The sequence below is a fragment of the Falco naumanni genome, chromosome 7 (genome assembly GCF_017639655.2).
Source record: "Falco naumanni isolate bFalNau1 chromosome 7, bFalNau1.pat, whole genome shotgun sequence".
Taxonomy (NCBI): domain Eukaryota; kingdom Metazoa; phylum Chordata; class Aves; order Falconiformes; family Falconidae; genus Falco; species Falco naumanni.
In genome coordinates this window covers 3,432,749-3,460,093 of record NC_054060.1, presented here as the reverse complement: position 1 = coordinate 3,460,093, position 27,345 = coordinate 3,432,749, and the positions used below count along the sequence as shown (strand labels likewise).

The window sequence follows — 27,345 nt, the reverse complement described above, 5'->3', positions numbered from 1 at the left end:
CTTTTGTTTACAGCACCGTGCATGTAAATTCCCTGCTGTGCTCAGGTCATGCAGCTTGCACCTGGCACAGGCTCCTTCCCTTTTTCAGCAGCCCCTTTCACTTTGCACCGCCTGGCAGATGTTACCACCAAGCATGCAGCACACTGAGGGCGTCTAATCAAAGTATCGAGGTTGAAAATAAGGACAGCAAATTGGTGAGATAAGGAGTGTCCACCCCTACCCCGATATCAGGGCGGCACAGCCACAGCCGCCCGCTGCACAGCTCCTGCAAGAGAAACCTCCAACAGAGGTGATGCCCTCGCCCCTCTCTGCAAGGGAAGGGCCAGCCTGGTGTCATGAAAACAAGTATAAATACAGCAGCCGCGACATCCCCCGGTTCCTGCCAGCGCGGTGATGCCGCCCGCAGCCCGTGGGTCACCCCAGTGAGTGGCAGCGCATCCACGGGGCGATGCCGGGCTCTTCACCTCGGCCTTCAGGCGCTCAATCTCAATCTCCCCGTCCTCGATCTGCTGGCGGAGTTGCTTGGCAACGGTCTTCTCCGTTTCCACAATCTGCAGGAGATGGAGGTACTTCTGCATCAGCGCCTCGTGCTCCGTCGCCAGGTTCCTGTAGCTGCAGGCAGACATGGCCATGACTATCCCTCCTCCTGTGGACCCACCGCCATACATTCCCCCCGGGATGTGCACATAAAATGAAGTGTCTGCACGCTGTGGTTTACTGGGGGGGTTGTTCACCTTCTTGGGTCCTACATGCTGCCCTTGCCCCTCTGGCTCAGGGTACCCACAGGGTGAGTGAACCAGGAGGCAGTTCTTGCAGTTTGGGATGCTGCTACTCAGAACTGACTGATTTGGAGAGGAATCGGGTTCCCCGCGAGGGTGCAAACAGAAAAGACAATGCAAATTTTAAGGAAAAGGTAGGAGACAAAAAACCACCCACCAAACACCCATGGCCAAGCCCCTCTCACCTACCAGGTCCCAAAAGTTTAACAACAAGGACGTTTGTGACACAAGCTCTTATGAGCACCTGCTCTCGTTAAGGTGCTGCAGCAGATATTTCTCTGATCTCCTGCATACAACACTCACCGCCTCCTGCTCCTCGCTGCCAGCCTGGCACCCTCCTTCACCAGACACGTGGCTGTGCCATGCTGGCTCCCCTGGGCCGGTGGGATGTGCCAGCATTCCCAAGCCACAGAAACACAAGCTTGGAAAAATCTCTCTCTGACTGTTTTTGCTATTCCAGACAAAACCCTTCCCAACAGTCTTTGAACCTGTCGGTGAATCGGGCATCCCTCTGGCACCAGGCTGGGACAGGCAGTGCCAGCCTGCTGGGGTGGCCACCCCACGTGGGATGGGGATGGGGATAGGGATGGGGACGGGGATGGGGATGCGGATGGGCAAGCAGGGACATCCGAATGCAGCCTGCTTCTCAGCACAAGGGTCCCCAACACAGAGCTGGTGACTAAAAGCGCTTTGCTCTGCCTGCCGGCCGTGCCCAGCTCAACAGCTCCCTGCCCGCAGCTCCCTGCAGCTGCCCTCGGGCACAGCTGCCCCTTCGACACCCCTCACCCCCGGGCTGTGCTGGCGGAGGGTGGTACCTGGCGTGAGCAATGGCTGCCACCCACTCGTCACAGTCCTTGGCATCCTCGGTCCTCAGCTCCAGGGTCTTCTGGTTCTCATGGTTGAAATTAACAGTAAAATAATGCTGTGGGAGCAAACACAGGGCAAAGTTACCCCTTACTTGACAGGGCCGTTAGAAAAGCGCTTTATGATCCACCACAAGTTGCTTAATTTTTTAAAAAACCCCACATTTTCAAACACCAGGAGCACAGCTGAGATGTGCTGCCCTCAGCACTCAGGGAAGAGCTGCCCCTTGCCATTGAGGCAGCGCAGCTGTGCCATGGGCGAGGGCAGGGCAGAGAAATGCTCCGAGGGGAAATCCCGCTGGGCAAACACCCGGCTTCAGCTAAACCTCAAACCAGCAAAGCCCAGGGGGCTGCCGGCCTGATCCTGCAGCAATCACCTTGGGGACAATCCTAACCCCGGGAAAGGAGCAAGGATGTTTAGCTGGATGCTGCCTGCATCCCTGCCTGTGCAGGCAGTGAGCATCCTCAGGCAGCGAAATGAAGCCCCGCTGCTGCCTGGGGCTTGATGCTGAGCAGAGCCCCGGTCCCACGTGCTCGCATCGCTCGAGCCAGGAGGCTCTAATGGGCAACGGTGTACCAGGGCTCAGCGCAGGGCTATATTTAGCCTCCCTTGACATTTACAGTATTTGTGCTAATTGTGTGCGGTGGCAGCCCGCGTCGGCTGGAGTTTGTGCTGCTCCTGTGCTTTCCTGCAGTCTCCTAGGAAACAGGTACCACGCTGCAATGCCGGATACTGCCCAGAATAACTGGGCTAAAATGAAACCCACTAGAAAAAGCTCATCCTGACATTATCTGCTCCTCTGTTAGGTTTAATGAGGGATCTGAATTAACAGGTATCTTGGCAAAAAAAATAACAACCAAACCCAACCCGTCGCTTGCTCCCTGGCATGCACCCCTGCTCCCCGGAATGGCAGGCAGGAGCCGGCTGCAACCACAGACCCTGGCATGCCATGAAAATGCAGACAGGCACCACAACACAGGCAGGAGCTCCCATGGGAACCTGCCCCTATGCCGGTCTGCAGGCAGGAATGGGCAGTGGGGTGTTGCACTGGGGCAAGGCTAGCACTCATCCAGCACAGCCGGGTGGCCCAGCACCATCACTGCCTCTGTGTTGAACAGCAGGGGTACTGCTCACCATGCTGCCCCAAAATAGGGCTACATCTCCCATCCCTACCCCTCCCAGCTCTCCCCCTGTCCTCGTCCTCCCCAGGCATCTTTATCTCTTCCCCTGCCCATCCCTAATCAAGCCCAGGGGTGTTAAGGAGATGGATGCAGGATGCTTTCAGTGAAACTGGGATGCAGGGAGCTGAGATGAAGCCAGTCACTGTTCCCAGGTGATGCCAATGCAGGCAGCACAGACGGACGGAGACCCAGCTCCCTGACCCAGTACCATGCCCACCTAAGGCTCGTCTCTCATCGGGTGACAGCCTGAGGAACACCCTCTGAGCTCACCCAGCCCACTGGGGTCCTGCAGAGGAGGAGGGTGGGGGGTTGGGGTGTGGTGGGGACCCTACACTGCCCTGGGGCCACGCCAGAGCCCTCCTTTAGAAATAGCTCTATTGCCTTTTGGGGGGCAACTGCTTGTTGCTGTGACCCTGTTCAAGATGCGTCTCTTGCATCTCTTTTACCTCAGCCCAGGATCCTTTACCCGCAATATCTTTTTATTGCTGATCCTACAGACAACTTTTCTCCTTGTGGAGTCATCTCCATGGTAAAACAGGCCATTATCCATCTCCCCCACTTCCCTGACCCACCATAGCCAGGCTGGCGAGAGCTCCTGGCAGCTGGGCTGCTGCTTGTCTCTGTCTGTGCAACACATCTGGAGCTGCAGCAGCTCCACAGTCCTTCGCTTCTCACCCCCCTTCTCCCTCCCACCTCCGAAGGCTTTTGCTGGCAGCAAGATATCTCCGATAGAAAATCCACCAGAAATTTTTGGTCTCTAAAACTGTGGTAGTTATGCACCTCTGCTTTATGCCCATCTCTCTTACATCCCTTCCCCTGCAAACAGCATTAAAAAGAGCTCATCAGATTGGCAAGTCTGGAAATCCTCCCCCTTAAAACACCGACTCAGGAATATCACCAGCCGTGCCAGGGCACTGCCAAGCACTCGCCCCGCCAGCCCCAGCGTCCTGGCCACAGGGACTTGAGGGGTGGGAAAGCCCCTTCTCAGTCCCAGTGCCCCCGTGAGCACCCGGTGTTGCGGGGACAAACTGTACATTCAGCATGCCACAGTCCACCGCTGCCACCAGCCAGTGCTCAGCTGAGTCCCCATGGACCTGGAACATGGGGCGATGCCTCCGTGGCTCCCCCAAACCAGTCCCTGGGGGTGGGACAGTGAGCCCTGGACCACCCTCCCCAGGCGTTGCCGGTGCCTTGGGGATGATGCAGCACCCGTGTGTGCTCCCATGGGCGAACGGACCTGTTCAGAGCCCTGCACCCACAGGCATCATGCCTGACCCTCACCAGGGCCCTCCAGGAAAGCAGCACCTCATACAGCTTCAGGACTTGTCACATTTTAAAATCAGGGTGGCAGGGAGCAGGGCAGGGACGCGGGACAGGCACCCATCCTGCCCACGCCGCCTCTCCTGCTTTGCCCACGGAGGCACCTCCAACAGCAGCACCCAAATTGCTCTGCCAGATGGCTCCTGGCTCATCTAACTTAAACCCAGCAACTCCTGAAGGTTTTGCAAATGACAGTTTCAATGCTGTCAGCAGCGGAGCTGGATGATGTGGGGCTGAAATGTTCCCCCCGTGGCCAGAGGCAGCTCCGGCAGCCGCTGCGGGGCCGTGGCGGGGACAGTTTGGTCCCAACCGCTGCTCCACACGCAAGTAAAAGCTGGTTCCTGTGAGCACACACACGGCAGCTCCCCGTGTCAATCCGATTTATCCCCATACAATACCCAGGAAGTGCAGCGTGCTTGAAAGGAGGAAGTTGTTTTATATTTGAATAATAAAACTCCCACCACCTTTTATCTCCGCCTAAATTACGATCCTTCTCTGTTATCACAGTGACACATCCAACCTGACAGCCCGGGAGCGTTTCCAGAGATGCTCACTGTGGTGGGGGCTGTGGCTTGGGGGCATGGCCGAGCCATGGGACAGACCCACAGACAGGACCAGAGCAGGGGGCAGCAGGATTGGCCCCTGCCTCCAGCATCACCCATGCCCAGCTTCTCTGGGGCAGTTCCAGCTGCTGGGCCACCCCTGCCCAGCGCAGGGCACCAAGCACCCAGCAGCTTCCATTTGCTGCTTCTCACACCCATCTTTTGCTCATTTGAAGACCACATGAACTCACAGCCACGGAGGCACTGACCCCTCTCAAACCACCTCTCACTCTGCTTCCTGGCAAACAGCAGATGCAATCCATTTGCTCCAGCTTTTCACAGGGGGAAGATGGTGCACCCCCAGCAGCACCAGGAGCTGAATTCATCCTGCAGACCCCGAGCTGCCCAGGTTCCCAGGGTTATGCAAATGTTCCTCGGTGGAGGCAAACAATGTCTTTTGCTTCAGCCTCAGAAGCACGTAACCCCAACATTTCACAGTAATTCGATGGGAGGCAGCCCAAGGCACGGAGAACTTCAGCTCCAGCAGGTAGTTCAGCAAAGTCCCATACCTGGACACCCAGTACTGTTGCGCACAGCGTCAGGCACTCGCAGCTTGAGAGGTGCAGGCAGGACAGGGCCAGGCAATGCCAGCACGGGCAGGGGTCTCCAGGATCCCCACAGCAGCCAGCAGCTCAAAGCCCATTGCCAGCGGTTGCTCTTGGGGTGCCCCAGCCAGTGTGTCCCCAGGGCTCTGCTCAAGGGTGGCCCAGCTGGGAGGGACCTGGCCCAGCACCCACCACAGCCCCAGCCCCCCAAGCCCACTCCCCAAACTCCGCTCCCTCTGTCACTTTTCCTGCTAAAGATCCCCAGCGCCAGCTTGGCTATTTTTGCTCAGAGTACAATAGCAGAATGCTGCTCAGGAGCTATTTCTGCTTCCAGAACCTCAACAAATGACTTCGAATTAATGAAGGAGACTACCCGAGTGATTAATGTGCAGGGACTATCTCCCCAGAAATGTCCTCCCGCATGTCTGCTGTCCCTGGGCTGGCACCGTTAGCGCAGTGACAGCTCTGCCCCCTGCCACTCCCAGTGCCGCAGCAGCAAAACCTCCTGTGTGCGCACCCCCAGACGTGGTTCCTGCCACCCAGGACGCGGGTCCCTGTGCGCTGCAGGATGTGGGTCCCCGGCAATCCCAAGATGCAGGACCCTGCACAGCCCAAGATGCAGGACTCTGCCCACTTCCCTGCCTGTGTCCCTCTGATGCCCATTCCTACCCACCGCGGCCGCGATGCTCGCTCCTCCATCCTCCACATCCTCAATAAAAGCCAACAAGATGGTTACAGAGAGCGCGTTTGCCATAGTGCTTTGGAGGGTTCCCACACTGGGGTCTCGCTGGGACACAGATCCCCATGTCCCACAGCCACAACAAGATGCCACGTGCTGCTTCTGCAGCGATGTTTAAGGGAAGCTGGTGAGCTCCCCAGGGGCTCCGCAGCCACAGGGAGCTGGGCTCCCCACAGGGCTCCCGGCACAGCACGCCAGCAGCTGCACCGGCATCCCCGCCGTGTCCCCACTGCTCCCCGGGGAGCGCTGCCCAGACCTCCTGCTCCCCATGCGCCAGGGCTTCGGTTCCCCAACGCCCCGATGGCCTGTGCCACCCCCCTCTGCCCATGCAGACCCCACCAGTGCCCAGCTGCTGGCTCAGGGGCCAGAGGGAGCAAAGGGCTGGTGCCACAGGAGCCTTGGGTGGCACCGACACCACGGCTCCGGGGATGAAACAGCAAATTTTCCAGTTTATCAGAGTAAAGGCAGAGAAGGGCGAAGCAGAGCCAGGTCTGCCACAAGCCAATGTGCTGCTGCTGGTCCAGCTAAGCTCCTGAAAGGTTTTACTTTGCTTCTTACTTTCTCTTAAGTCAGCAGATAAAGAAATTCAAATAGGCTTTAAAACAATGTGTTATTTCGAAAACAAAAACCCAACGTATTCCAGCATTTTTCAAAATTTGAGGCAGGGCGTTTTTTAGCCTGAGCAACTTGCCAGACTGCTCTGGATGCCACGACCGATGTGGCCAGGCGCTTGTCCCGCAGAGCCACGGTGCTCACTGCTGGTGCCTGGGTCTGCTGAAGGGGCCGGTGCAAGAGCAGGGGGATGCAGGCAGAAACACCCCCAGCAATGCCACCCGTGAAGAAGCGGTGACCGTCGCCCTTTCCTGTACAAAGTGGTTTTGTTGTGCCGTCACAAGGGCCTTTCCACCCCACGGCAGATGCCCCTCGCCATCCCTCTGTAATGGGGATGCTCCCCGCCGTGCCGGGGACCGCCTGCCCTCCACCCATAGCAGATAGGTATGCGGCCGCCTGTTCATGAAGCTGATGGTTATTGCAGCTGACATAAAGGGCAAGGGAGGAGAATTTTCCTGCTCTGGATGGATGAGTCTAAAAATCCACAGCCAGCAATGGCAGCTTTTAACTTCCCTGACCTACATACCATCTGCTCTGGGAAGACAGGACCTGGGATGCAGAGGAGGAGATGGGTGGTCAGGCAGCTCATTTGCTTGCTGAAAATAAGAAAAAATCCCAGAGGTTGCAATTTCTCTCCTCTGCTTCAGGACGGACTGTAAGGTCGCTCATGCACAGGCACTAGGGCTAAGCATCAGCCATGTTGGATGGGCTTTGAAGCCCCACGCCCATGAGCAGGCAGGGGACCTCCTGCAGCAGGGGGGCTTCACCCCGTGTGAATCCCACCCTAAGTCTTGAGCAGAAACATTTGTAAAAAAAACCCATAAAATCAAATCAAATTTTCCCCTCTCTGGCACATCATCCAGCGATGCTGGCAGACAGGCATGCAGGCAAGCCTGCGTGGTACAGGCGATGCCTACGTGGTATCAGCAATGCCTGCGTGGTACTGGCACCATCAGCAGCCCCCTCGCCCCCAAACAGCTTGGAAATACAGCCTTGGCATCCCTCTCTACAGTAATTAATAAAGAAACAAGCATTACACCAAAGTCCTAACCCTGGGTGTACCAGACATTCATACCTTGGCCAGACTTTATATATGAGTATGACCATTGCCATAATGACTGCGCCTTCTTATTTGCAATAAATCTGCAAAAAGTGTGTGTGCAGCTGAGAAAGTGTATCTGAGGCTGCTGAGCCAGCAGGGCTGGGCTGGGGGAAGGTCTCTGTCCTTTCTGCTTCTTTAGCAGACTTCATGAATCTGTTGGATGAGAATGTGTGAAAGGTGACAGACGCATCACGTTTAAAAGACAAAAATCAGTAGGATAATCTGCAAATTTCTGAGTATTTCAGGTTTAGGTTTACAAATTGTGATTTAAGTTCAAAAAAATCAGATTGCACATAAATTCTGCACTGCTGGTATGAAGGTTGAGTTACTGCCACGTTCAGCTCATTGCGGAAAGCCTGGCTAAAAGTACACAAGTCCAGGGAAAAATTCAACAGGACAATCCAACAGGCCAGCTGTCACGGCAAAGACCCAATTGAGCGAATCAAGGCTAATTAAGCTGACGGGAAGAGCCAAACATCTTAAGCCAAGAGATCTCTTAATCAGAGGTGGTCCATACATAAAAAAACAAAACTATATTGAAAAATGTCCTTTTAAACTTTTCAATACCATTTTCTTTTTTCACATTTTTTGTTTTACAAGGAAAAACGCTGTCAGCTATTTTGCTTTATCACAAACTAACCAGTACTGACTCGCGATCTTTAGCAACCAAAATATTCCAATACCTGTTTTACTACAACTCAAGGGTTTGGATGCACAGACCCACTTATTCTCAACAGCCCAACAACCAACAGCTCCTCTGGCACAATTCCCGCTGCCTCAGAGGGGGCTGCTGCTCACACCCCTAGCTGTGCACTGTGGAAGCTGGAGCTCAAATTCCTGACACATTGATGCTAAATTGAACTCCGAATGTGGAAAAAAAACTCAGGAAGGTGTTTGACACTGTGCTGGGGCTCGGGACAGGCAGGTATTACTGCTGAGCACGTGATACCCCGATGTTCCTTGCCACTGTTCACAACCTCCGGGGCTGTGCAGGGCCACGTGCTTTGCACTCGCGATGACGTGCAAAAGGCAGCTCTTGGCTATGGGGGATCTCAGCCTTTTGGAAAAACATTTGTAGATGTTTATAAAACCCACAGCCCCAACCACCGGCGGTGGATGAGCATGTTTAATGTATGCACCTTGCTTGGGTCACGAGTCCTGCAAACACGGGTTTGCCCAGCACTGACCAGCCCTTGGCGACAGCGACGAGCACAACTTCGGCCACGGCTCTCGGCTGCATCCTGCCCAGCACCCCTGCCCGCTCACACCGTGCGTAATGCTGGGGGAACAGTTCATTACATGACTTTACCTCCTTTGTTCATGGAACATCTGTAAGAAGGCTATGTTTTCCCAAACTTGCCTTGTTTGGATTTATATGACAAATCTGGGGAATAGTTTTTCATCCTATGACAAAGCCCGCTCCCACAGAGGCAAGGTGTCCTGCGCTCAGCCTCAGCTGTAATCGCTCCGTTGCCATCAGTCACACAGATCACACCACATGATCCTGTCCTTTGAATACGCATCATGTGAATAATCAGAAAGACAGCGATCAGGCAGCAGCACGCTCAGACAGATACCCCGAAGAAAAAACAGACTTTTCTAGAAGACAAGAAGCGCGTTACCCGCCTGTGCAAAGCATGTTTTGCACCGGCTCAGCTGCGGCTGGATGCACGGTTAACGCAGGATTTCCGTGCGGCACGGGGATCACTCGCTGTCTCTAGGCAGCCCTGTCATACCAACCTGCTGATTTTGTTTTGCTGCCTCTGTGCTGGGCTCCAGCGGGTGGGCGGCCGCCCCGCACCCTGTGCAGGAGCATCCTTGCCCCAATGCCCTGCATGCCCAGAGTGGAGCAGAGGGTGCCCAGGCTGTGGGCAGCCCTGCTCAGGGTGTCCATGGACACCCTGCTTGCCCTGGCCGGCAGCTGCTCTGCAGGCAGGATCCATCCCCTCCTGCCACCGTGACTGGAGCCACACGCTGCTCTGAGCCCTTCCCTGCCTGCCTCAGTTTGGGACCATGTTCAAAGCCACTTGTGGGTCCTCTGCTGCTGCTCCCACTCACCTAGAGCCCACGGGCCAGATAACCCCGGCCAGCTGGGCACCTAACAGACGTGCCCAGGAGGAGAACCCATCATCTGCGGCTCCCCTGGCCCTTGCTGGAAAGAGCCAGGGGGTCCCAGGGGGCACATGTTGCTCACCATAGGGGCTGGGATGGCAGCACCCAGCAAAGGTACTCGCATCTAACGCCAGAGGAGAAGATCTGGGCAAATGCCTGGCTGCTCTGGCAGGGCCATCCCACTTTCTTCTGCAGCGGGACCAGCAGCAGGCACCTGTCCAGTCCCCCCGGCAGAGCGAGATGCTGTCTGTCCCTGGCTCACCCATAGCAGCCCTTTCTGAGGGTACCGGGAGCTCTGCCCAGGTGAGCTCCCTGTGCCGGGACAGGCACAGACGGATCCCGTGGCCCATGCTGCTGCACCAGGAAGCTGCCCAACCTCTCCTGCTGCCAGGGATGGCTTCATCAGCGGGGCACCCGAGAGAGCCAGAGCTGCCAGCACCCAACACACTGCGAGGGCAGGCATCCCCGAAGCACCCAAGTACCTGCAGCTCCGCTACCCTCCAGCTATTCCAGTGTCTCAGGGATGGGTGCCAGGGACAGGGTGCTCTCAGTGACTGAGCTTTGTTTCAGCTCGACACCTGCTACTCTTTGTGCTGCTGGTGCTGAGAAGACATGTGGCCTTCCCATGCCCTCCTTCGCTGTGCAGGGAAACCAGCAGGACCGGGGCCAGATGCATTTCAGGGAGATGGAAGAAAAACTTTCCCTGAAGTGCTGGTGGGGACCGTTTCAACAAGCCTTCTCCCATCCCACTGGGAAACCACGGCCACACATGCCCACCCACTGACCGCTCGTCCTCAGCCTTGCATCAGGGTACAAAATGCTTCCTTGAGCCTCCTCTGCCCCCTGACAGCACAGACAATAAATGTTACACCCATCGCTGGCAGAGGCTGCAGAGCTGGGGAAGAAAATCTCCAGCTATAGGCTCTGTGTTCACAAAGGCAGCCTAGGCTTTGGGGAAAAAAAAAAAGACTCACAGCTCCAGAGAGCTTCTGAGTTTCAAGTCAAGGGTTTCACACAGCGCTACCACTTGACTCAGCACCACGTTGGCTCTCATCCGAGACCCAGAGGGTTGCTGGTTAAGAACGGCACCGGGGTACGGGTCTGCAAATCCAGCTCAAGGCTGGATCCACAGAGCGAACCCACTGCCTGACTGACGTGTGATGAAGAGCCCTCACTCAGCGCAGGCCCTTCCCAGCCCTGGGCACACAGCCTCGAGGTCAGGGATGGATCAGCTCTAGACCTCCACACCTGCTCAGCTCCTCAGCCGGGATCTCACTTTGTCCATGCCCCCCACCGTGCAGTTCCAGCCGGGGCACCCCATGTCCTGCCCGCCCTCCCCTACAACACAGCATGGACTTGGGGGTCTCTCATAGGCCCTTCCACCAAGGGGCAGGAGATGTGATCACCTGAAAGCACATCCCAGCATCCTCACCCGTGGGGTAACAGCAGGTCCCAGGAGGTGGCATGACCCAGACACCAGAGCAGAATAAAAGAGAGGGTTCACCCCCCCACCGACACCTCGCCCCAACATCACTGGGCACTCGTCCATCGCGCCACTGGCACCACGACCCCGCACAGCCCGAACGCCAACCTCCCGCACCGAGCAAGGCAGCAGACCCCTCCTCTGGGCCACAGCCTGAAGCCTACCCAACAATAAAATATCTTCCAAACCAAACTGGTTTGAAGAAGATTTCATTTGCGGAAAAACATAACAAAAAGAGAAAAGAAAGTTTCCAGAGGTATCCAAATCCCCTCTTCGGTGTTTGTTTTTCAAAGAACTTTGCTCCTTTATCCTCGCATGCACTCTATGCTAAAAATACACTGCATTCCCAGCAAAAAAATCCCCCACCACAAAAACATATGTGAACTTTAAAAAGAGGGGTTTTTGAGAGACCCACGTTTTAAAATTTCTCCTTTGTGGAGAATTTGAAACCTTTCAGGCTTTACTCCTGTGAAGATGGAATCTAAACCAGAAACTCCTGTGCTGCAGGGAATATTGTCCACATAGCTCCAGTTGTAACTGCCCGGATAGATAAATGCCCTCAGAAAACAATTAATGGTGATCACAGGCAATGCTAGAAATTTCCTCGGCACCTTCCTTTCAAAGCCATTGAACATGGCTCGGTACCAGGTGAGCTGGAAGAAAACGTTTTGTCTGGTTTGCAGAACTCGGACACCTTCCACCCAGAGACCTGCCGGCTTTGCATGCCATTTGCTCGCTTTCGCCCTCCTGCACAGCCCATGCTGCAGATCTGCACCATAAATATTCTGCTGCTTATCTCATCTGGTAATGCCATTAATTAGTTTGCAAAGCAGTGGGCATTCAAGTGCTTGAGCACTTTCATTTATATTTGTCGTAATGAATTATACAAAATTACAAGCCAGACGCTAAACCTTGGTAAATCGGTGCCAATCAGTGGCCCCGTAAATATCTGGTGTGGCAGGATCCCACCGTGCTGTGGCAGCGGACCCTCGCTTACAGTGAGGGCAAATCTTCCAGGTGCATTTTGAACTGGAAAGGGGCTGTGCCATCCTCCCCTTGATGTTTACCTGGTGGAAAATCCCTCCTGCACAGACACCAGGAGTCAGACCCTGGTAAGCCAGCTTGCTTTAAACCTGGCTGGCAAGCTCAGCTGAAGCCGAACCAGGAACGCGCAACAACATCTATTACGCTGCTACCTAAAAGGACACAGCTGACAAAACAGGACAGCGGCGTGACCCCCTTGCAGCCACAGACCCTTCCTTGCTGCTACAGCCGACCGTGCCATACACAGGAGGCTACTCCTGTGCAAGACCCAGGATTGCGAGGAGGCACAGCTGTTGCAAAAAACCGGGATTTTCATCTGAACAGGGAAATACTCCCGTGATCCCTGCCGGGAGCGAGGAGACGTGCCACAGAGCGGTGGTGCTGCACTGCCTGGCTCTTGTGGCAGGGCTTTCTGGAGCGCTAAGCATGCCATGATTAGCCAGAGGCAATTAAGGGGCTTCCTTCCTTCCTTCCAGGCTGCCCCTTGCCCCCGGCGGGTGCCCACCGGGGCCTGTCCCGCAGTCTGCTGGCAGCGCTCACCACCACCTCTCTGGAAGGCTGCTTAGGCAGAAATTATGCAAGACCTGCAGAGCTGGACCCAAGATGCTCGGTGCCTCCTGCGAGCACCCAGCCTGAGCTGCCAGCACCGGGAAAACCACCCCAGCATCTCCTCGCGAGGGGCTTCCCCGTGCCCCCTGCCACACGGGCACCCAACCAGGTGTGCGGTGAATTCAACCGCAACAGGCTCCCGTCCGCATCCGTGAGACCGGAGGTAGATTTGGAAGCTACGGCAGTGATGGACAGGGATGTTCACTCCCAGCCTGAAGCCAGTCCTTCCTCCCCCCCTACCCAGCACCGACCCCTTCCCCACCTGGCTGCTCAGACGCACCCCCAGCTCCAGCAAACACCAGACAAACAACCCAGAGGTTGCCAGCACCGCACGCCGCGCTGCTGCGTCCCACGCTGCTGGGTGCCACGCTGCTGGGTGCCATGCTGCCCACCTGTGAAAGGCGTAGCTGGGGGAGAGACACCCACCCCCCAGGCCCATCTCCCTGCTGGGGACCTGGGGGGCACCCAGATTCTCCCAGGGCCTTGCAATTTACTCTTTCAGTGCTGTGCCACCCGCAGCCATGAGCATCTGGCGAGGAGCACTGCACCCAAGTACCAGCCCTGCATGTGCCATGCGGGGCCCCGGCTCCGCTTCTCCCCACTGCCCAGGGTGTAGGGGGTGCGTGGCATTTCCACCCGTGCCAGGAGCATGCGCTGCACGTGTGGGGAGTGGGAACGGGGTGAAATCCACCCGCAAGCAAGACCCTGTGCCCCCCCCGCCACGCTGAGCACCCAGCATCCAGCGCCGCGGCTGCGTGTGTGCCCCCCACCCCCTGGCAGACCCCACGGGGTGCTCACAGAGGGGGGGCTGCGTCAGCTTGGGATAGAGCAAAGCTAAGCGGCCAAGCCACAGCGTGGACAGAGCAACCCCATGGGAGCCCCGGGGGGCCGCGGGCCCCTCCACGCCTCGCCGGGGCCGCTGCCCCGAAGCCTCGGCGGGGACGGGGGGCCGCAGCGCGGACACGCGTGGGGCGCGGGGCTCTGCTGCGCAAAGCGCGGCCCGCGGCCGCCGGGGGGCGCCCTGCGCCGCAGCCCCGCCGCCAATACCGGCGGCTAATTAGCCGCGGGGGGGGGGACGACCGGGGCCGGCTCCGGGCACAGCCCGGCACCCCCATAATGAACTCACCCGCTGCCCCGGGGTGCGCTGGCAGCGCGGCGGGGGGCCCGGCACTGCAACCCCGGGGAGCATCCCCCCTCCCCCGGCACAGCCCAGTCTCATCCCCCGCCCCGGTCACGCGTGGGGCAGGTCCCGGGCGCCGGGCAGGGCCGCTCCGCGGCGGCGGGAGCCCCCGGCAGCGGGGCCGGGCATCCTCCCCCTCCGAGGGCGGCCGGGGCAGGGCGGGGGGGCGCCGGCCCCGGGCCCCCCGGTCGCGCCCACCTGCTTCTCCAGGGAGTCCTTGGCCGAGAGGGAGGGCTTGGGGGAGGGCGCCCGGTCGCAGACGCAGCCCTCGAGCAGGTAGAGCCCCGAGGGCCGGGAGCTGGAGTCGGTCTCGAAGTAGAAGAGCATGTTCTGCAGCAGCGCGAACCACTTGGTGTGCCATTTTGTGTTGTCGGAGCTCCGCTTGCTCAGGTAGCCCTTCCTGGCGCCGTCCTTCTTCGCCAGCAGCCCCAGGTAGGTGACGTGCCCGTCATTGAGCCGCATCCCCTTCTGCATCTTGGTGGGCACCGCCAGCTCCTCACATGGTCCCCGCCGGGCGGCCGGCGGGCGGGTCCCTGGCGAGCAGCCGCAGCCCCCGCGCCCGCATCAGCGGCGCCCGCTGCCCCCGGAGAGCCGGCGGCCGCCGCGGCGGCTCATGCCGCGGCCGAGCCCCGGGGCCCTGCCCGCGCAGCGCTCGCCTCCCGCGGCGCCGGCGGCGGCGGCTCTGCCGGGGGAGCGCCGCGTCCCGGAGCCGCGTCTCCCGCAGACGGGCGAGTCATGTGATGCCGGAGCCGCCGGCGGCACCGGGAGCCCGTCAGCGCCGGCCCGAGCCGTGCCGCTCCGCTCCGCGGCGGGGCTGGCCCTGCCCTGCCGCCCGGCTGCGGGGGCGGCCGCGCCGCGCTCCCCGGGGCCGCCCCCCCGGGCCGCGGGATGCCGGCGGCTCCCGCCCCACCGGCCGCCGCTCCGCACCGCGCGGGACCCCCGGGCCAAGGGGCGCCCCCGGGCCAAGAGGGACCCCCGGGCACAGACAGAGCCCTGGGCCAGCACAGAATCCTGCCCACAGCTGGAGCCTCGGGCCGAGGGGCACCCCCAGACACACGGGACACCCAGGCACAGCTGAAGCCCCAAGCCCAGAGGGACCCCTGAGCACAGCCAGAGCCCCGGGCCAAGAGGGACCGCCAGGCCAAGGGGTACCTGCGGGCACAGACAGAGCCCCAGGCCAAGGGGCACCCCCAGGCATAGACCCCTGGGCCAAGAGGGATCCCCAGGCCAAGGGGTACCCCCGGGCACAGCCAGAGCCCCGGGCCAAGAGGGACCCCTGGGCACAGACAGAGCCCTGGGCCAGCACAGAATCCTGCCCACAGCTGGAGCCTCAGGCCAAGGGGCACCCCCAGACACACGGGACACCCCCAGGCACAGCCAGACCTCTGGGCCAAGAGGGACCGCTGGGACAGATGGGAGCCTGGTGGTGTGGGGTCCCAGGCCAAAAGGGACTCTCAGGTCAGGGAAGACCTTGGGACAAACAGCACCCAGGGCAGAGCAGGACCCTATGGACAGGGATTCCTGGGTGAAGCAGGACCCCCGGGCCAAGTGGGGACCTCTAGGGCCCCCTATCAAAGATCAACCCAGGTCTGGCACAAGCCCTGGCTTGCCATGAGCCCCAGACTGAGCAGGACCCCCCAGCCAGGTGGGACCCCCAGCCTGCACTGGCTCTGCGTGAGGTTGTGCTCGGCTGGGCACCCGCTCCACTCACTGCAGGAGCCCACTCCAGCCTCGGGTGCCAACTCCCCCCGCTGCCCCAGGGCAGCACTCGCCATGTCCAGCCCTGTGCATGTTGCTGACCGTGGGATGTCCCCACTCGTGGCCTTCCCCTTGGCCGGTCCCACGCACAGCCTGCACCTCCCCACCCAGCAGCGTGGGGCTGATCCAGTCCCTGCACGCTGCAAACCCCAGTGCCCCAGGCCCCTTGGTGGTCCCTCGGCGTGCAGCGGTATCAGCACCCCTGGACACCATCCTCTCCCTTCCCACCCTCCGCTTCTCCTTAGGGCCCCCTGGTAACTGTGCTGCCACTCGCGGATGTCGCACATGGGAGAGAAGAGGGCCCAGTTTCTCCATTTATTATTGTTCATCTCACTCTTCGATCCCTCTCCTCCATCCTGGCCTTGTGCGCTGTGCCGAGCAGGGCAAAACTGGGAAAACTGGGCAATGGTGCAGCTGGAGCCTGCGCAGGGCAGGGAGGGCCCTGGTGTTCCCCATGTTCCAGGGGGCTCCCCGCAGCCAGGAGTGCTGGGTCGGTCAGATGCCAGGGTGATGGGCACATGTGAGGCCTGAGGTGGCTGCGAGGCGGCGCATGAGCCCTGCTGCCCATGGGCAGCTGCCTGCCCACATCGGCAGAGGAACTGGCCCCAGCCCCATCCCAGGGGTGACCAAACCCCTGCAGACAGGGAGGGCATCAGGAAAACCGTGTTAATTAGTTGTGTTTCCACTGAAAGTGCTGGCAGATCTCCAAGGAATTCAGTGAGGTCACAGGTTGCCATGGCAACAGGAGGGAACAGGCTGGAATTGGGAAGGGTGCTGGCATATCCAGGATGAAGCTGCTGGGCCTGGGTACTTGCTGGGACACTGGCCCATAACTGCCCCGAGGGACATGGCGCGAGCGCCTGCCGGGTGCTGGATCGGTGCCGGATCAGGGCAGAGCAGCCCCAGCCGGGAGCAGGAAGCGGGGCCGTGTGCTGCCCTGGGCATCCTGTGCCCACCTGCTCCTCAAGCAGTATTTAGTTCTAGGACTTTCCCCACCCGCACAGCTAACCCTCCTCCTGGGCCAGGGCTCTCCCCTCTGTCGTTTTCCCAGCCTGATCAGTGAGGTCCCATGTCCTGTTACAGCACCACAACCTCTGCTTGGGGTGAAAGATGGGTCAAAGCATGCAGCGGAAGGTGCTCCCCATGACTGGCCCATCCTGCCAGCTGAGACTGGTCCAGAACAACCCCTAGAGAAGGTGAGACACTCTCCATCCCCTCCATCACTGTGCATTACCTGGAGCCAAGCAGGTGGCTGCTGGGCAGAGATGGGCAGTGATGGCTGTGGTGGTGGGGCCAAGCCTTCTCACAGCTCCTCATGGCGGGGAGTGAGCCCCGGGCAGTGCCGCCAGCTTTTGCAGCAGGGACAGGCAGGCAGGACCTGCTGCGTACGGAATGGTCCAGTCGCACAAGGAGAAATCCTTCACGGAAGCCTGCAAAATCTTGGATCACATAATAACTGGGAAGCTAGCATTGCCAGTAATTCCTATACTAGGTGAAAGCTGAAGTCATCTCATGCCCCTGGAGCTGCTGAGCCCTCTGGCCAGCCGTGAGGCTGTGCCCAGAGACACAGTGTGCCAGGGCTGCCCACGAGGCGAGGGTCCCTGCTGCCTCGCCAGCTCGAGCAGGCTGCCATGAGGACAGCAGTGCTGATGGCACCAGGGACAAGCGGCGTTTGGCTGTGATGGAGTGCTGGAGCTGGTACCAGATGAGGCAGCTGGACTTTGTTCCCCGGATAGTGTTGGATTAGCTCAGACTCTCCTTAGATGATATGGATGGTAACGGAAAAAAAATAGCTGACAGCTTGCAAGGCTTGAGCAAATATGGAAACTTTGATTTCTAAAACAAAGCAAGGTTTATTTTTTGCATGTGACGCTTGCTTTGGTCGATTTTAAGGCATTTGCAGCGTGACCCTTCTGCTCTGGGAAAGCAGAGGTGAAGCGTTTGTCACTTCTCCCGAGCGCTGCTGTGCAGAAGAGCTGCTGGCTGCTGCTGGCTGCTGTGAGAGAGAGGGAGTTTGTCCAGACGCAAGATTTCCCAGGGTTTCCAAGTATTTTAATTGCAGTGGTTTCTTCTCTCTTCATTTAAGTGTTTAATAAACATTGAAGTGGTTCCTGTGGGCATCCCGCTCAAAGCCGAGGCTTGAGCCCGAGCAGAATTGCGTGCAGCAGGAGCAGTTACTGCAGCAACACCCAAGGGCGCAGGGCCCACATGGGAGAGCTGGGGGGGCAGGAATGCTGCGCAGGAGCAGCGGGCAGGGCAGTGGCGGGCTGCAGGAGGCACGCTGGCTGTAGGGGAGCTCCAGGAGTGGGACAGTCACCAGTAGAGACCATGCTGTGGCAGGGTCTGGGGAACCAGGGTAGAGCATCCCCTGAGCCAGCGGTAAGGCAGGCGAAGGGCAGGGGGTGATGACACCGGTGGCTTGTTAGGGGCTTGGTGGGTGCCTGCACATGCAGCAGCACAGGACCAATCTTGGCACAGGACGGGTCTCAGTGCAGGATGGGTCTCCGGCAGACTGCCTGCTCATTCAGCACCACAGCGCTGAGATGTGCTTGTCCCTGCGTCCCGCTGCTGTTATCTGGGCAGGTGCAAAGCCTGTTGCTGTGCACTGCCTCCTCGTGAAATGCATCCTGTGATTTCCATGCCAAAATCATCAGCTGTGGAAAACACGGCCCTTGTTTCTCCCAATCCGTGCTTCAACCTCTTTGCATTAGCGGGGCTCATGTTGACTCAGCTGGCGGCAGGCTTTTTTATACACCAGCAGCCTCCTCACCAGTTCAGTCCTCATCCAGTCTCCTCCCTCTTTCCAGCTTGGATGGAAGGAACAGTTTGCAGCTCTGTACACCCAGCTCCAGCACAGCACACAGGCCAGGTGCCCAATGGCTCACTCTCCACGGCTGACACCCTTGCATGAACATTTCCCCATCTCTGAGAGCAAATGCTCGCCACAGGGCTGGCTCTTGGCCACCTTACCTAGCCAGTGGGGGTGAAATGCCGTGGAGGGCACCACTTGCCAGGGACCTCTCCTCCACTGCCACCACGAGCCACCCATGAGCCAAGGGCATCTTCCCAACCAAGCCTCAAGGGCTGAGACCCACCATATTGCTGCCCCTCACCCTGCTGGCGTGAGCCCCAGCGGAGCAGCCCAGGGCAGGGGACTCCACACAGCAGCGCTGGCAGCACAGCCCTGCTCCCCCGGGGTGTTCTATGGCTCGTATGATGGTCAGCCTTGCTGCCTGTTGCACTCCTGCCACCTTTCCCCCAGGATTTCAGATGGTCACTGGCCCCTTGGGCTGCCAAGCACATCTCGCTGGCTGAGCTGAAGGCTGAGGATGCTGACACTAAACATGTGCGCAACAAAAAAAAAAAACACAAGCCCACAGCCTTTCCAGCTCCCCACATGCTGCTGGGTTATGTGGGCGCTGGTATTTATCGGCGGCTCCCCCAGCTCCCACTCAGCCTCTCCCGTAAAGGCCGAGCTTGGCTGCCACCCACGGGAAGCTGCTGGCAGCGGGGAGAGCCAGCAGGCAGCTGGTAAGGCACAGCCGAGACGCTGCTTGAGGAGCTTCCAGCCTGACAACACAGAGACCACGAATGGGAGGTTGTCCTCCTGGTGACAAACTCTTCCTTCACTTGAAGCAGGGAGTGAAATGGGCATTTCTATCCAGTCAGGCTCACAGACATCAGCCCAGGGCTGAGGCATTGACAGGGCAGGTGCTGATGCTTGTGTCATCAAAACGTGCTTTCCCAGGACACGGTGTTGTTCCAGGCTGCTGGCAGCTGGGCACAGGCTTACTTTCAGTACTGAGCATGGATACTCATTCCATGCCCCCAAAGAGCTCCTTCCCCTGCGCAGTATGCATGCACTGCACTTCCAGCTGCTAGGAGGGATGCAGAGTGCCTTGGAAACTGCCCAAACGGGGCTTTCCAAAAGGAATCGGCACAAGCTGTTAGTCCAAGTCAAGTCCATGGGCTCAGGCTTGTAAATCAAACGAGCAAGCTTGAAAGTCCCACCCTTGGTTGAGCAGGTTAAATCTGTTGCTTAAGATGGAGCTGCAGCAGGTGCCCTGTGTGCGCTCAGGGAGGTCTCGGCTGATCCTGCATGCCATGACTGAGCCACGGGGCTGAGCAGGGACGAGCGGGGCTCAGAGCGGCTCTGTGGACACGAGGGCATGGCTCTCTGGCAGCGGGGAGACAAAACCCGCCAGGCTGTAGTGCAAAAGCAAAGTTTTTCCATTTGCTCGGCAGCAAACTTTGAAGAAGCAGGAATAGTAACTTCATATTTCCTTCCAAGGCACCCTGGCAGAGTTGATGGTGTACCAGATCATCTGTGGACAGGACAAAGCAACCTGATTCAAAAGGCACCATCGTTTAGAGCTGCTCTCAAGTGTGCCCTTGATCTTTATCCAATTCCCCAGCAGTGCTCCAGTGCTCTTTCCTTTGTGTTCTCAGAATTATTGCTAAAGCAATGGCAGGACAGAGAAGAGATTTTCAAAGTACAAGTAGGTATCTGTTATGTTCACACAAAATGTCAGTGCTACAGCCTGCTAAGCAATGCCCTCTCCGATACACTGGCATCAGGAGAGTTGGACTCAGCACTTCATTGCACAGTCAGTTCTTTGCTAATTGGCCCCATCCAGTGTTTCATTTTGGCAGACCAGATTCCCATCACTACCATCACACATTTAACCTTCCCTGACTGAGGAGTCTCCAGGAGAAAGATAAAACCTGGCTCCTGGGGACAACCTGTGAGTGCAAATCTGCAGCCAGCAGCCCCTCTGCTGCGAGCTGGAGCAGTGCTGCTCTCACCACGCACTTCAGCCTCTCCAGCCTTTGCTTTCTGCCCAGTGCAGCTGCATTGCATGTCCCAGGGCTGCTCACCCTCTACGAGATCCAGCTGTGCTGCTGTGGGTCGGTTCAGTTCCCTCTCCTCCAGCTGTTCAGTGCAAAGCTCTGGTGCTGCGGGGCTGCCCTGCCCTGCCTGAGCAGGTGGGTGCTGAGAAGCTTGGGGCTGGTGTGGGTCCTCTGCTCTTGATGTTCCTGCAAATCCACATAAGAACCTGCTTTGTGGTTGGGAAGCAGAAGAGCAGGAGCACCACAGCATCACTGGTGAGGTGCTGGCTGCAGAGCTGGCTCCCACCACCGCCTGCCACCACGGAGGGAAGAGCAGTAGCCAGGTCCCTGTGGCACAAGATGCCTCTGGGCTCTGGGTGCTGCTGGGCTGGCGGCACGCTGCCGTGTGGGGCTCTCTGGTGCAGCTCCAGCAGGTTTCAGACATAAAGACAGGCTGCCACGGCTTCCCAGCAGCACTGATCTGCAGAGACCGGCAGCCTCCCCGCAAAGGGGCTGGTAGGGAATACTTGTGGAAACACCAGGCTGAAGCTTTGGCATGCTGCAGCTCTGTGCAGTCGCTCCTCCTCCTTGCACACGTGTTTTCCTCCTGCTTTGGCACCGCCGTTGCTGCGGAACCCGTGGCATTGCCACATTTGGCTTCTGCAGGCCATGGCTGCTGACCAGGCTCCAGGACAGGGCACTCCCGGCACTGCCCCGCGCTGATCTTCAGTCCGTAACATGCACCATGCCGGGGAATAAACAATAGGATGAACGTGGATTTGCTGAGCGGTTTATGTGGGAAAAGCATCTTCTCCAACTGTGTTATAAATCCCTCAGTAGTAACTGGTTTCACAAGCAAATGGTTCTGGAAACCAACCAGGCACTTCGTCTGTTTTGACTTTCACTGATTCAATGGCTGGTGAAAGCAGAAAACAAGCCCAGCAGAGACAGGCTCTCCACAAACATGATGGAGTTTAAGCAACCTCCTCCCTCTTTTGCAAGACAACTCATAATATTATGTAAAAATGCAAATAACGTCCATGAGAAGCTGCAGAGCTGTAAGTGCCCAGAACAGAGCTCCAGCAAGGAATAACCCATTGCTCCTGGATGTGTGAATCACAGGCACAAGCAGTTTGGTTTACAAGCGTTTGCAGCACAATGTGTGCTCAGCGGCCGTAAAGGGCCCTTTACGCCAGGGCTGTGCTGCGCCACGCTAACGAACAGCGTGCCAGGAGGGCAATCCAGACAAACCGTGGTAATTTCCCTCGCTACTCGTGAGCACTTAGAGGGTTTGCAAAACTTAAGCGCTGGTAAGAGCTGCCCATTGACTCCTTGGCTGAAGGAGCCCGTGAAGGATTTGGAAATCGTTGCCCTCCTGGAACATGAGCTCAGGGACAGCAGTGGAGCATGTATTAGTGCTTTGTGCGTGCCAGGCAGGGCAGGGGCAGGGGCAGGGGCAGTTGAAGGGGCAGGAGGGGTGCCAGGGAGGTGGCACAAACGTGCAGCCTGGGGACAGCCCTGGCAAGGGCACAGTGCTGGTGTCAGTGGTGCATGGGGCTCACCAGGAAGCAGAGACTTTTCTCCCAGACTGAGCTCCACTGGTCCCAGTTGCCCAGGAGAGTGGGGAGATAAGGGAAATGGACTTGGGAGATCTGCAGTCCCAGAGCCTTCAGTTGTAACCTCTTCCTCCTGGTCCCAGGTTCTGCTTTTGTGTCTCCTTCCCTGAGCTGAGCCCATGAAGCTGCAGCTCTCCCTGGCCAAGGATTGCCAGCCTGGAGCCCTCTTGCATCAGATTAAAGCATGGCATATGGTGTCCTGGCACCGGGGTGGCTTCTGTGCCCTGGGGACACCAGGCTGTCACCCTGGAAAGGTGCTGGGCTCCAGAAGGGATAAGGTGTCCCACTCACTCTGTGGCTGAGCGATGGTGGGAGCTGGAAGTTGTCCAGAAGCAGGAATGCCAGCTGGAGCCAGCGGCACTGGTGGGAGTTCTGCTCCAGCCCCACCACCCACCTAGACACTTCTTCAGCCACCTCCTGGGCAGGGGACAGGCAGCAAGCACAGGCTGCGGTGCAGGCACTGCCCTGCCCTGGCTACACACCTGCTTCTCCCACCGCACAGCAAACCGGAGACTTTCCTCCTGCCCACACAAGCAATGGCTCCTGGCACCAAGGACCTGCCTGCAGCCAGTGCCTCCAGTGGCATCACCATCTTGGAACCTGCTTTGCGTGCACATAGCTCTGAGGGTGAAGGGCTCTCAGCAGCCAGGAGTCTGAAATAACTTGTCAGAGGAGGGAATTTGAGATGCTCCAAGAGGTGCTGTGGCACACCAGGCTGGAGGAGTTGTGCTCCCACCACAAAGTGTTCTCCCATCTCGTCAGTAACATAAAAATCGTCAGTGCAGCCTGGGCAGGGTGAGGAGCACTCGCTGAGGTTAGCAGGCTGCATCCTCGCCAGGAAACAGCCGTGCCAGGCAGGGGGAGTGCCACCAGCCCCACCACCAGCATGGATGCCCCTTTTCATCTCTCGAGTCCCGCTTCCCCGCCAGCACCCGGCCACCAGCGCTGGAGCTGAGCTGACAGAGGAGCTACATTTGTGTAAAGTGCTGGGGAGGGGGGGGGCGGGAGGGAAAGAGGGATGTGTAAATCAGGGCTCCTCACCAGCAAAAGATGCTGCGAGTTCATTAGGCTAATTTGTCACTTAGAACTAAACCCTGTGCTGGGTGTCAGGAAGGGGCTGGCTGTGCCTGACTCCCGGGTGCCAGCAAGTCAGCCACGCTGCGGAAATCATGTATTTGTTGACGTTTTTAAAATGGAAAGCTTAAGGACTGTTATTATGCTGTGCAAAATTATTTCAGCAGCCCTTTGAACCGCTAAGCTATTCTCTGGGAATCTCAGCACCGGGGGATGACAACGTGGTAATTTATGCCAGCAGCTCTCGCTCACTCTTGAGCCCGCAGAGAGGGCTGCTGGCACAGCTCCTGGCTCCTTGTCGTGCGGTGCTTGGGTGCCAGCTCCTTCACCTGAGATATGGGGGGGAAAGAACTGCGTTCACACGTTTCATCAAGTCATGGCTCGCTCAGGTCCTTCCCCTTCTGGAAGGGGTGTGGAGCAGCGTGAGGCATGGCAGAATTCGGGGTATTAGACCTGCTGTCTCAGTGAGTGGCTGCGAGGCCGCCAGCCCCGCAGCAGATGAAGCGGCCAGCGAGGATAACTGCACACGCAGCCTGGGAAAGGCACACCAGCTTTTTGCACAGCCCAGGCAGGAGCTCCAGGAATGACGCTGGGCAGCAGGGATTGCAGTGCCACGGGTGTGCGGCTGGCAGGGCAGACCGGGAGAGCAGAGGCTGGGGAGATCTCCCGGTGCTGAAGCCTGGCTTTGGGTCTCCCCAGGCTTCCTGGGTGCCACTCTGCCGCTGGGCTGTGCCAGGGGGCGTGCAGCCCCTCAGCGCTGATGGGGGCTGGCAAGGGCACCGGTCACCAGCTCGTCCAGCTGATTGCCTCTACTCCCAGCCCAAGAGCTTGTGGATTTGCTTTCTCCGCAGATCATTTTATTGCTTCCAGGAAGCAACAGTGTCTCTTTTGGGTAACCACGAGGTGCCCAATGTGGTCCCAGCTGACACAGTGCCCACCACACTCTCTGGAGCCACTGTGACATTGGGATGATCCCTGCCTGCCTGGTGCTTCCAAGGCCAGCAGCGCATCTCCCAGCAGCCCTGGCTGCGATGGGCAGCGCCTGTTACTGCTCCCCGGTCCTGGCCCTGTATTTGGCCATTTGCAATCACCTAATGCACCCTAGTGCACCGGGAAGCTTTTTTGGGGCTGGGAACTCTGCCACTGCTGGCAATTTGTGTCAAGAGCGGCTCCACACTGGCCTTGCTGAGCTGCCGCAGGAAGGCTCGCTCGGTACACATGCAGCAGTCATTCGGTAACTCAACATTATTTTTAGGCATTTCTGAGACACCAGAGTGTTTTACAAGCCTCTCTGAATGCAGTACAGCTAAAATGTATTTTATATATTTTATGTGATCCTGTACTTCACAGGCCAGGGGTCCCTGCTGTTACGTACAATATTTGCCATATGATAGACAGAACAACACTGAAACCTCTCCTGAAAATCACAGCTGCAGACTTTTAAAGACGTTTCCTGTCCCTACAAGTACAAAGTATTTTCAGGTACAAACATTCCCACTCACACTGTGTCTGACTTTATTACTCCACATTTGACTGGCAGTTTCCACGCTGCAGCTCACAGCGCTGCCAGCCACTGCTGAACAGCCAGGGTGGGAGCTGGGCTGTGCCAGAGCATCCAGCCCTGTGCACAGCACCCCCAGCCCCACACCAGTGCCCTGGGCATCCCCTGGAAAGCACCCTATATACCTGGGGGAGCACCCTGCACCCCCAGGAAAGCATCCTGCATCCCCATGGGAACATCCCACATCCCAGCAGAGCACCCCATGTCCCAGCCCGGGGTGGCTGGGCAGAGAGCAGCCCTGGCTGTGGCTTTGGGGCTGGAAAGGGGGGACCCGGGTCCTTGTGCCCCAGGGAACAAGGGGTGGGTGGTGGTCACAGCTTGTGCTGGCAGCTGCCTACCCAGGGTGGGCACGGCTGGCTCATACCGGGGTGGGTGAAGGGCCTTTCACCACCTCATGCTAAAGCTGCCCTGAGCCCTGGTGCACAGCAGCACAGTGGAGAGGGCTGTGGTGCCAACGGCTCAGCCCTCCCGGGGCAGGGGGTTGCACATAGAGGGGCACAAAGCAAGCAAACCTCAACCCCCCAGTTACAGCCAGGGAGAAGGACACCTTGCAGCAACCTCCTCAGTGTTCTCCCTCCTGGCTCATGCAGGTGCTGCCAGCAGTGCTGAGCCTCTGTTAAACCTCCCACAGGCAGGGGATTAGATGTTAGAGTTGCATCGTTTGCAGGAGTCTGTGGACTCCTTTGCATATCAGAGCCCATAAGGACCGGCAGGAGAGGCAGGTGGGAGCTGGAGGGAAAACGGGCAGCCCCGAGCTGAACCAGGCGTTGCCCCAGGGTGGAGAGTGGACAGAATAAATGGAACCACTTCTTAATGATACTTACTACAAATTTCCTGGTTAGGGTTCATTTTTCCCTTCACTTATGTAGATACCATCAGTATTTGGGGACAGTGAGGGCTGTTTCTGCCCAGCAGCCCTGTGGGCACAAATACAGCAGTGGCACCTCAGGCTGCCCCAGACCCTGCGAGGGGTCCCTGGGTGCACAGGCAAAAATCAGGCTCTTGGTGGGCTGCTTTCCTTGCAGCACTGGTAGCAAAACACTGTCATATTGCTAAGCCAGGATTTTTTTCCATCCTAATAACTGGCCCATTTGCCATATCCCTGACTTCATATTTGGGCTGGAGCCAAAGTTTCTGAGAGCAGCCCCCTGCCCTGCCTCGTGGGTGTAGAGACACTCAGGTACCTGAGTATGGGCTCAGACCCCTGGTTCCCCCCTGTAACACCTCCATGTGCTGCGTGGTGTGTTGGGGTGGGCTCAGGGACAGCCCGATGGCCCCACTGTAAAGCTGGGATGCAAAAGGTTGATTCTGATTCCACAGGCACAGCTCCTTCCCAGAGCATCCCCGGTAAGCAGGGACAGAGAGGACAACACAGCCCCGCAGCACAGACAGCAGTTGGGTGAAATATCATATTTATCTGTTAAACTTCAGGGCAGGGAGACACTGCTGCAGCAGAGCTGACAAGCCAAACCCCATGTTCGATCTGGCAGTAACGAACTGGCTGCCTCAGCATGAGCCATATAGAATATCTCAAGTCAGAACAAAGCCCATAAGCATTCAGGAGCAAACCCAATTGTGCAGCTTCACCACCTCACCTTGTCCTCTGCAGGCAGGACAGAGCCCAGGCATGTGTGTGGCAGCACAAAGAATGGTGCAGCATCTTCCCCAGCTTCCACTGCCAGCTCTGGGCTCCTTGGCAGCAACAGGCTGGTCACAAGCAGAAAACTCCATTTCTGGTTCTGTGGGATCGTCAGGAAACCCGTGGGCACTGCCAGTACAGTCAGTGAAGCTTTAATAACTCCTGGGTACGTTTCATGAGCAGGAGGACTAAAATCACGCTGCTGTATCTTAATTTTGTCATCAGTATGATGGAGTATTCTAGATGCTTGGACATTTGCTGCAGGAAAAGATAGCTCTTAACAAACAAGCAGATAATGCTCAAGTGATATCAGGCTCCAGCAAAAACCCAGAGCTTGTCTCCCTTCGAGCCACCTGTGTGCATCCTTTGTGCCCACCTGGCTGCCACTGCTCTCAGCAGCTTGGGATTATCCATCCCCTCGTGGGTGCACACATGGCAGCTCTTGCCACCCCGCAGATGAAGGCTGAAGCCACCCCTGTACCCCCCTGAGCATGTGGCACAGTGACATCTGCAGACAGGACAGCTCTGCACATTGTCCCTTCGTCGGCGGGCTTCAGAGCCAACATCACACTGGGGCAGAGGGGAAGGGCTGGTGCTGCTCCGACCTGCTGCCACAGGGATGCAAAATTACTTTCCCTAAGCTAAAATTAAAGCAGAGCCACGCTCCCTCATCCCCTGACTCACACAGCTCTGCT

The 27,345-nt window shown here is 58.0% G+C and overlaps 1 protein-coding gene across 4 annotated transcripts in view; it reads right to left on the bottom strand.

Moving 5' to 3' along the window:
• RASGRF1 (Ras protein specific guanine nucleotide releasing factor 1) overlaps nt 1–14,991 on the bottom strand; it is a 41,847-nt gene extending 26,856 nt beyond the window's left edge. For 3 of the 4 annotated variants that reach the window (XM_040602067.1, XM_040602069.1, XM_040602070.1), the window contains exons 1-3: nt 14,371–14,990; nt 1,595–1,701; nt 465–612 (exon numbers count right to left, since the gene is read on the bottom strand). In XM_040602067.1, coding sequence (XP_040458001.1) covers nt 465–612; nt 1,595–1,701; nt 14,371–14,646 — 531 coding nt within the window. In that variant the 5' untranslated portion in view covers nt 14,647–14,990. Of the gene's footprint in view, nt 1–464; nt 613–1,594; nt 1,702–14,370 lie in introns of all 4 variants that reach the window. The other variant, XM_040602068.1, reaches the window with a different exon arrangement.
• Nucleotides 14,992–27,345: the final 12,354 nt, after the last annotated feature.